The 9,914-nt window shown below is 47.4% G+C and overlaps 1 protein-coding gene across 1 annotated transcript; it reads left to right on the top strand.

Moving 5' to 3' along the window:
- The first annotated feature begins 449 nt into the window (after positions 1-449).
- MTO1 (mitochondrial tRNA translation optimization 1) lies at positions 450-9,608 on the top strand. The gene is made up of 12 exons (XM_069851430.1): positions 450-714; positions 2,039-2,238; positions 2,775-2,892; positions 3,519-3,808; positions 5,486-5,598; positions 5,739-5,929; positions 6,174-6,304; positions 6,764-6,968; positions 7,049-7,220; positions 7,859-7,977; positions 8,478-8,635; positions 8,816-9,608. Exons 1-12 carry the CDS (start codon positions 519-521, stop codon positions 8,960-8,962), a joined length of 2,040 nt encoding a protein of 679 aa, XP_069707531.1. The 5' UTR covers positions 450-518; the 3' UTR covers positions 8,963-9,608.
- Positions 9,609-9,914: the final 306 nt, after the last annotated feature.

Below are 9,914 nucleotides of genomic sequence, written 5' to 3'. Positions count from 1 at the left end.
TTTCCTTCACAGAAAAGGTTCTTAAGCACTGTGGCAGAGGCTCCCAGGGGGGTGGTGGAGTCCCCATCCCTGCAGGTGTTTAAAAGGCGGGTAGATGAGGTGCTTGGGGACATGGTTTAGTAGTAGACATGTAAGGTCAGAGTTGATGATCTCTAAGGTCTTTTCCAACCTAATGATTCTACGCTATCCAGTCTAAATGTACGCGTTAGACTTAGATTCAGATTGAACTAGAAACGACCGAAAAACATTTCTCTTGCCGGGCTCCGTCCGGCTTTTCCCGCGCTGCCGCTCCCGCCTCGCACTAATCGCTCGGCACCATTTTCCCGCCCCCAAGGGAGGCCACGCCCACCAGAGGGGCGGGGCCACATGGGGTCTATGGCCACGCCCCCGCTGTTAGGCCACGCCCCTTCCTATCATAGATCACATCCCACGCTGGGGCGCGGCCCCCCGGTCTCCCTCGCTTCCGGTGGCGGCCGCTCGCCGCTTCCGGCTGGGCTCCCGCCGCCGTGGCTGCCGCCATGTTGCTGCGGAGCCGCTGGTGCCGCCTGCCGCTGCGGCCCGGGCGCCGCCGGGCGAGCTCTGAGGCCGGGGAGGCGGCGCCGCGATACGAGGTGGTGGTGATCGGTGGGGGCCACGCGGGGACGGAGGCGGCGGCGGCGGCCGCTCGCGGTGGGGCCCGCACGCTGCTGCTCACGCACAGGATCGGCACCATCGGTACCGCCGAGGGGAGGGAGGCGGGGAGGGGCCGGAGGGCGGCGGTGATAAATCGCAGCGTGGTTTGGGCTGGAAGGGACCTTAAAGCCCATCCAGTTCCAGCCCCCCCCACCATGGCAGGGACACCTCCCACAGCCCAGGCTGCCCGAGGCCCCATCCAACCTGGCCTTGAACCCCTCCAGGGATGGGGCAGCCACAGCTCCCGTGGGCAACCTGGGCTAGTGCCTCATCACCCTCAGCGTGAAGAATTTCTTCCTAATATCTAATATAAATCTTCCTGTCTCCAGTTTATAGGCATTCCCCCTCATCCTTTCTCCCTTCCAATTTAAAGGCTTTCCCCCTCGTCCTTTCACTCCTTTGTAAAAATTCCCTCCCAAGCTACGCTGGCTCACATCAATTTATTACTTACTTAAGGTTATGAAGTACTAGAAACCTCTAACTCACAGTGTTGCAAATCTCCCAGAAATGGAGGTGGGGAGGGAGAAAGCAAAAATTTCAGGAAGCCTGTTACATCAGAATAAGCAACGGCATCATTCAGCTTTAAAAAAAAAACAATAATCCTTTCTTTCTTATACTATTGGAGAACAAAAGTTGTCTCTGTTCAGGAAACTTTGATGCAAAAATACAAATCAAGGCAGACACACCTCAAGCAAAAATGTATCTGAAGTGCAAATATATCAAAGAGAGTCACTTCGGCATCTCCAGCTTCCCTGGGCAACCTGTGCCTGTGTTTCACCACCCTCATTGGGAAGAATTTCTTCCTAATGTCAAATCTAACTTCCGTCTTCCAATTTAAAGCTATTCCTCCTCGTCCTACCTACCACTGCGCGCCCTTAGTGGGTGTCATGCTGATCCATTGCAGTGTGAATTTTTTTAAGCCGATCTTATTTAATCTCAAATTAAGTACTAATGATGCTTTAATGAAGATTTTATTATGGTTAAGTGTACTGAAGCTGAGACAACGTTGGAAGCAGAATCACAGAAGAGCCGAGGTTGAAGGGACCGCTGGAGGTGATCCTTGTCCAACCCCCTGTTCATTTAAGGTCACAAAGAGCCAGTTGCCCAGGAATGTGTGCAGGCAGCTTCCGAATATCTTCCGAGGGTGGAGATTCCACAGCCTCCCAGGGCAGCCTGTGCTCTAAATCTTCCCCCTTCTGAGGTAAAGCCGTTCCCCCTCATACTGTCGCTTCCCCCCTGCGCTCCCCCAGGTGCCTTCATAGAATGGTTTGGGTCAGAAGGGACCTTTAAGATCATCCAGTTCCAACCCACGGCAGGGACACCTCCCAAAAAAAGCTCTGTGCAAAAAGCTCTGTGCTCCTCCTAGGGGAGATGTCCTGCAACCCCTCCTTTGGTGGCATCGGGAAGGGGCACCTAATGAGAGAGGTGGACGCACTGGATGGACTGTGCAGCCGTGCGTGTGACCGCTCCGGCGTGCACTACAAGGTGCTGAACCGCAGCAAGGGCCCAGCCGTGTGGGGGCTCCGCGCCCAGATTGACCGGCACCTCTACAAGGAGAACGTGCAGGTGCGGGTGTGGGTCACAGCTGGCTCGGGGCACAGGTGGGATGGTGACCGCAGGGGTGGGAGATGGCTGCCGGGTGGGAGATGGCTGCCGGGTGGGGGTGGTCCCCTTATGGTGTCCACCTGCAGAGGTGGGGGTCCCAGGCAGTTTTGGGGTCTCCTTGACACAGAAAGTTTCTTCTTCTGTAATCACATCTGTTTGCAGTCTTCCCTTGTCTTAAATGGAAGGTCAGACAGAGAGCTGGAGCCAGCTCCCTACTAGCAAGAGATTTGTCTGTTGGGAAAAAAAAAATCTCTAGCGTGTTATATATAGGTCATGCCTTACGACCAAGTAATTTGTTTTGAGCTTAATCTCTGTCTGTGAATTAAAAGTTGTACTTGAAAAATCAGGATAGTACAATAACCTGGGCTGTGCCAAGTGACCTGGTAAGAACAGAAAAGGGAAAGAAGGTGCCAGATATTTTGGAAATCAGCGGGGTTTAGGTCTGCCCACGTGTCTCAGAACTTCCTAGATTTTTGCAGTAACTCCTTTCATGACAGAAAGAAATCCTTAACACACCACTGTTGACAGTTCATGAGGCATCTGTGGAGGATCTTCTCTTGACAGAGCCAGAACCAGACCATCCTGGGAAATGCCAAGTCATGGGAGTCATTCTGGGTATGTCCTAACTCAGTAAGCACCCTCAGTTAGACACCAAGAGTAGCCTTTGGGGTGAACATTTCTGATTCATCCGTGAGAAAGTTGAATTAGCTGATAGTGGTGATTAGGCCAAGTGTGAACTAAACTAGGTTAATGTGTGTAGTACGTTCTAAAACATACCCAGACTGATAGGATATTGGGAGCCTGCATAAGCTTAATTTTCTTTGGTACTAAATTTCTTGCTGTGCTTTGAGATTTTGTTTGGTAAATGATGTATGCCGCTAAGAGCATTACAGGACAGTGGTGTCCTATTACTGCTAGGCTTGTGCTTTATTACCCCTTTCTGTTATAGTAAACAAGCTTTCCAAAATAAAGGCCTAGATAAGAATTTTGCCTAGGAGTGGGTTTTCTGTATTATGAATAACATACTTAGGAGTAAGAAAAATACAGGAATAACTACATGCTGGTTACTGTAGTTATAACTATTAATGCTTTTGTTATTTTAATGCTGATTTTGTTAAAAAAGGTAAGAGTTGAAGAAACCTGCAGTGAGCAGTGTTAGTCTAGTTTTAGATAGAAGCACCAGAGTAACAGGGCTTTGTAGATATTAAAATATATGCATCTTTTAAAACCTGCTGTTTCAGGGGATGGGAGCACGGTACATGCTGGGAGTGTCATCCTGACCACTGGGACATTTCTGAGGGGGATGATATACATCGGACTGGAGACGCACCCAGCTGGGCGGCTAGGAGACCAGCCAGCTGTTGGGCTGGCGCAGACTCTGGAGAAACTGGGATTTGCTGTGGGCAGGCTGAAGACTGGGACGCCACCCCGACTTGCCAAAGACACGATTGACTTCAGTGGTCTGGAAGAACGTGCAGCTGACAATCCTCCAGTGCCGTTCAGCTTCCTCAGCGAGGCTGTGTGGATCAAGGTGCGATATAACACATTGAATGCATGTAGAGCCGGGTAGAGAGGTGGGGGCTGGTTCAGGGAATATCGTGCTCAGAATCAGCCAGGGAGTTGATAGCTGGGAAGGGGAGCTGGGCTGTCTTCCTACTGAAGGTGTTATGTTTCTGGGAACTCTCAATGCAAAGGAAGAAACTTTATTTTGAAAGCGAGTACTTTTTTCCCCTCAGCTTGAGAATCAAACTGTCTTTGTTTTTAGAATGAAAATTATATGACATACACAGCAGTGTTCTTCATGTGCTGGTTACATGGGTGGTTTACTAAGTGCTTCCAGTATCAGACCTGTATCATGGAGATCTGTGGTGTTTTGCTTTACACCAGCTATAGAATAAGAGATCAAAATGTGGAAAATGGAGGTCAATAACAATGTTGACTAGGAAAGAGAAAGGATGGAGTTATCCACAGAGCTCAGAGGTGGCTTGCCAACAGTCACAAGCAAAAGAAACTCAGTTTTCCAAAGAAAATCTTGGAAAGTAGATGGCGTTCTTGCATAATGTAGTTAAATGGCACAGAATTAAGTATCGGGAGTTAATTTAACCCAGAGCATGTAGGAATTGCAATAACCTATTGTAATTGGAATGGTGGCAAAAGTAGTATCTCTTGAAGTCCTTGGTATGGACAGGAAAGGTTTTAAGCAGTTGAAGCACAGCATTATTACTGACTTGAACTTGATACACAGAATTGCAGAATGGTGGGGCTTGGAAGGGGCCACTGGAGATCAACCAGTCCAACTCCCCTGCTAAAGCAGGTTCACCCAGAGCAGATTGCACAGGAGCGTGTCCAGGCAGGTTTGGAAGATCTCCTGAGAAGAAGGTTTCACAACCTCTCTGGGCAACTTGTTCTAGTGCTCTGTCACCTTCACAGTAAAGAATTTTTTCCTCATGTTCAGATGGAACTTCCTGTATTCCATTTTGTACCCTTGCCCCTTGTCCTGTCACTGGGCACTACTGAAAAGAGTATGGCCCCATCCTCCTGACATCTACTCCTTAGATATTTATAAGCATTGATAAGATCCCTGTCTCAGTCTTCTCCAGGTTAAACAGACCCAGGTCTCTCAATGTTTCCTTATGAAAGATGCTTCAGTCCCCTAGTCATCTTTGTGGCCCTGACTATTGATTCTTTTTCAGAAAAAGATCAGGGAAATACTTTAAATTGTGGGAGTTTTTTACATACATTGAATTTTCCGTGTTAATTGTAGGGTTTTGATAATTTTCTTTTTTTTTTCTTCACCAGACTCTTTAATTGGCTCTTAGCTGTAAGGTCAGCACCTCCTTACTTCAAACCTTTGATTTCCTGTGGTTAATTTGAATGCTGAGATATAATGTGTTGTTTTAGTAGGAATAATCATCCTGTAATTAGGAATACAGTGTCTAGAATAGACCTTGGATTCTGGACTCCTAAGTTCTCTTCTGTTCTTGTCTGTGTTGTCAGGACCACAAGTCCTGGTCTTTGTTTATGCATGTTTCTCCAGCTCTCTGATTACTTGTGTTCTCTCTATACAGTGGGCATGACAGCTCTACCCATCTCTCCAGGAGGCCTAGCTGTCATGAAAAAGCCCTTGGAGATCCTCGGAATGGAGCTGTTCAGTAAGAATGCAGTGTTGTGAGTGGATTAACTTAAAGTGAGCTTTGGCCTCTTTCAGCCAGAAGATCAGCTGTCGTGTTACCTGACTCGCACTACCCTGAAAGCCCAGCAAATTATCCGTGATAACCTCCACCTGAACAACCATATCAAGGAGACAACGCGGGGCCCACGGTAAGTATACGGCATCATGCAAGGCTCTCAATGGCATGAGCTGACAATCTGTCTGAAGCTGCGGGTCTCGCTAACTTCTCTTCTGGAGGGGTACTTTTTCTCCATATAAGATGGTGCTCATGGCTTATTTACTGTTGTAGGTACTGTCCCTCTCTTGAATCAAAGGTTCTGCGCTTCCCAAACCGAGAACATCAGGTGTGGCTGGAGCCTGAAGGCTTGGAGTCCAATGTCATTTACCCCCAAGGCATGTCAATGACACTGCCACCTGAGCTCCAGGAGCAGGTGATCAAATCCATCCCAGGCTTGGAAAAAGCTAAGATATTACAGCCAGGTGAGGGGGGTGAAGGGTCTTAAATCTATTAATCATATTGATCACCAGTTAAGGAAAAACAGATTTTGTTTTGAGCATAGCAAAACAAAGGAAATTAATTCTTGGATGAAGGGGTTTTTCCCTGGTTATTTTTAAATCACAAATAAAAGTTGATAACCAAAGTCATTCTGCCCCGCTGATTGCCTTTGATAAATACAAACCTTCAAAATCCCTCCTGTAAGATGTGTCTTTTTGTTCATTGTAGGCTATGGGGTGCAATATGATTTTTTAGATCCGCGCCAACTGACTGCTTCTCTCGAGTCTCGTCTTGTTCAGCGCCTCTTCTTTGCAGGCCAGATAAATGGAACTACAGGCTATGAAGAAGCTGCAGCTCAGGTGAGTGAATCGATCGTGTGTACTCAGTGCTCAGAAAGGGATATTGCCTTGGCAGTTGTCTTCAATACACAGCCTTTATAGGCCTGTCTTGTGCTAATGAGGTGTTATTACTTCTGTTTCTCACCCTGATTCCAGACTTGCCCAGATATTTTTACTTTTAGTGTCTGCAGTTGCTGTTACAGAGATTGCAGTAATAAAATTAGAAGCACCGTCAAATGTTTCAGCATGGAGACTGCAATGGGTATAATTGAAAACATGGAAATTGTCTCTAGTCGTGTCAGCAGGGGCCAAGAAGCACTTCAGACAGTTGTAATACCCCAGGAGAGCAACTGCCTAGGTTACTAGCACAGACTTAAGTTTTCCAGGGTATGGTTTGACACAGGAGTCTTCGGAGGTGGATGTGCTGGTATTTTAGCCATGAAGAGACTCATAAATGTTTTTTGTTTTCTGTCTGCCCAGGGCGTGATTGCTGGGATCAATGCTTGTCTGCGGGTTCATGGCAAACCCCCTTTCATTGTCAGCCGCACTGAAGGCTACATCGGTGTCCTGATTGACGACCTAACCACTCTGGGCACCAGTGAGCCGTACCGGATGTTCACCAGCCGCGTAGAGTTCCGCATGTCACTCCGACCTGACAATGCCGATGCTAGACTCACCCACAGAGGTATTTTCTTACGGTGGCTTTTGTAGTGAGCAGCCCTGCCTGTTGTAGAGCTTTGTCTCCCATGCCATCTGTCTCGGCAGGTTTTCAGGAAGCTGGGTGTGTGTCACAGCGGCGGTACGAACAAGCAGTTAAGATGAGGGCTGCTTTAGAGGATGGAATTGCAACACTAAAATCCCTTCAGTTCAGCCTATCTAAATGGTCTCAGTTAATACCAGAAGTTCCCATCAGTAGTGGTCGAAGATCGCCTGTCAGGTAAAGGTTGCAGCTGAAGCTTTCTTGTCTGATCTATGCTTGCTTTATCATGTCTGGCTTGTAGTTTTACTGTATTTGTCCATCCTTCCTGAAGCCATCAGTATTCCCAAGCTTTATCACCTTAGGGGACAAGCGTCTGGATTTTTGCCTGCAGAATAAGTGCAACCTTGGTGTTTTTACTGTGCTGCATTTCCTGGTGTTGACAGAGGCTGCTGTAGTAACAGGGTGTTCCACTGACCCAGTCAGTTCTCGCTGTCCTTACTGAGAGCGTCACCAAGTGGTAACAGTTCTGCAGTGGGTTGCTGCTTTGCTGAAAGCTTGAAAGCGATTGATTTCAAGCTAGTGTTGGATGGTAGCTATAAGTCAGTGACTAAAATCTCACTGAGTTCATGTGAAAGGTTGCCCTTGATGCCCTTACCTCATCCCTCCTGCCTGGCTCTTCATTTCTCATAAAGAGCCCCTCGTCAAGAGCTGAAATACTCTTCTGTGTACTGAGAGGAGGTAGTAGGGAGGTGAGCTTGGCTCTGCAGTTGTTCTGCTCTGTGCTGAGATCTTTACAAGTTTGCACTGGGAAAAGCTGTAAGGCCACCTTATGCAAGTGACTCCTTCCTACCATTAAAAAATACCCTTCTTCACAGTGCCTTCGACATCCTTCGATATCCAGAGGCGAACATGGAACTTCTGGCAAGGGCTTTTCCAGAGCCCCTAGGAAAGCTCGCTCAATGGAAAGAACTGGCAGAGAGATTGCAAATAGAAGGTAGAGTACAAAAGTTACTGTGTCTTAGTGGGATTTGTGTACATTTTGTTCAGTAAGGACAGAGCCAATCCGTTCATCCCAGTGTTTCATGTTGCTGTGTAGTGAAATGAAACACTACTGTCAGAACATGTAGCTTTTACCATAGGCCACAGCCCTGTCCAAGCACTTATTTCACTGTGTGGAGTGAGGTGAATTATTCATGTTCACTCCTGGGCTTCTCCTCTTCACTGCTTTGTCAAATAGACCATCCTTTCTTGGTATTAAAGGTAAAGCCAACCTATTTAGTTTAGTATTTAGATTTCTATAACAAATTAAGAGTATGATTCCCAAAGTAGTGATGTGAATTAGGCTGTTCAGTCTGTGAGGCTAGAAACTTCTTTAGGAGCTTTTGACTGTCTCAGCAGATTTGCTTATTCCGCTTCCAAGAATTCTTGCAAGTGACTTGTTTCACATGAGCAGGTCACATCGAGTCTTCTTGTTTCCCTTCTCTTCTGTTACAGCTGCTTACGAGTGGTGTGTGCTCAATCAACAGCAGGAAATAGAAGAAGTGCGTCGTGATGAAGCCCTTCGGTTGCCAGAGGATCTCGATTACTTTGCCATTGATGCATCGCTCTCAGCAGAGGTGCGGGAGAAACTGGACTCTAATCGTCCCCAGACGGTAAGATACTGGGCCACAGCAAGGCTGAACAGCAATTAAAGCCCTTCTGTATCTTTCCAAGGGACATGGGAGGGTAAGAAGAATCAAGGAAAGGAATGCCCACAGGTTTTCATCTCATTTCCCACTAGCTCCAGTGTGTAGGTTTGTTCTTGGTTAACTTGTTCCTGTTTCCACATGCAGATTGGTGCACTCAGCCGCATCCCTGGAATTACACCAGCTGCTATTGTTAACTTGCTAAGATTTGTGAAAACCAATCACCAGAAGACAGAGGAGATAAAAGCTTTGCCTCAGACTGACCAGTATTTAGCAGAGAAAGCAACTTCCTGAAGGCAGATTTCAGCAGAGCTTTCTGAAGAGGAGCCAGAGAGCACCTTTGTTAAAACATCTTTGCAGAGAAGTGTTCCCCTCCTGCCAGAGCGCATGGCAAGATCACCTGGACTCACACAGACTCTTCACAGAAAACTGATGCTCGCTGGATTCAAAGCGGTCCTAGGTGTGTCCTGTGGTGGTGTCTTTGAGTAGAACAAAGATGACAAACGCGGAGTCTTAAGTAAATGATCAGGAACCTGAATACAGCCTGTGGTGTTGCCAATCCAGATGAAAAGACAAGGGAATTGCTTTTATAATTCCATTCATTTGGAGGTGGCAGAGATTCAAAACCTTTGAAAGGACAGTGTTTTGTTCTTCTGAAGTGAGTATGAAATGTTAACTGGCTGAACCCATAGCAGCACAAAAGGATTTGGGCTGGAAGGTGTGCTCCGTTGACTTTAGTCCTTGTGTTTGTAGCTGTGCGGTGACTACGCGCAGTCTGGTATTTTAATGCGATGTCAACCAATAGGAGACACTTGGTTCTGAATATGTGTGTCATATGAATATTTATCCTTATGTAGGAGATCTGTCAAATGTAAATACTGTATCCTGGGCTTTTTTTGTCTCCTGTAAAATAAAGCTTGCCTTGAAACTTGTTGAAGAACTTGGTTGTCAGGAGAGCCTTGGCAGTTCACTGGGTCGCAATTCCCACAGGTAAGGGGCGAGATTCACTGCAGAGCTGGTGAAGGCAGCTGGAGTGAGACTCGCTGCTGAGGCCAGGGTGCTGCGGCAGGTGGGGTCGTGCTGGAACCTGCTCCAGGAGCCCCAGCTCCAGGCAGGGTGGTGACTGACAGGTTGATGTGGTGAGTGTCAGGGGGTGTGAGGCTCGGCAGCCCAGGGAAGCAGAGCCAGGGGTTTCAGTGATGTAACTTGCACCAAACAGTGTGTGCTTTGGGCAGTTGATTTGTCA

The sequence above is a fragment of the Phaenicophaeus curvirostris genome, chromosome 2 (genome assembly GCF_032191515.1).
Source record: "Phaenicophaeus curvirostris isolate KB17595 chromosome 2, BPBGC_Pcur_1.0, whole genome shotgun sequence".
Taxonomy (NCBI): Eukaryota; Metazoa; Chordata; class Aves; order Cuculiformes; family Cuculidae; genus Phaenicophaeus; species Phaenicophaeus curvirostris.
The sequence above is the reverse complement of the archived record's forward strand: the minus strand, read 5'-3'. Positions and strand labels throughout refer to the sequence as shown.

Excerpts from the sequence above, each read along its gene's own strand:
- MTO1 (XM_069851430.1), top strand. The coding sequence starts at position 519 with ATGTTGCTGCGGAGCCGCTGGTGCCGCCTGCCGCTGCGGCCCGGGCGC. Across the intron at positions 6,969-7,048 it reads TGCTAGACTCACCCACAGAG|GTTTTCAGGAAGCTGGGTGT; the intron begins GTATTTTCTTAC and ends CTGTCTCGGCAG. Across the intron at positions 8,636-8,815 it reads ACTCTAATCGTCCCCAGACG|ATTGGTGCACTCAGCCGCAT; the intron begins GTAAGATACTGG and ends TTCCACATGCAG.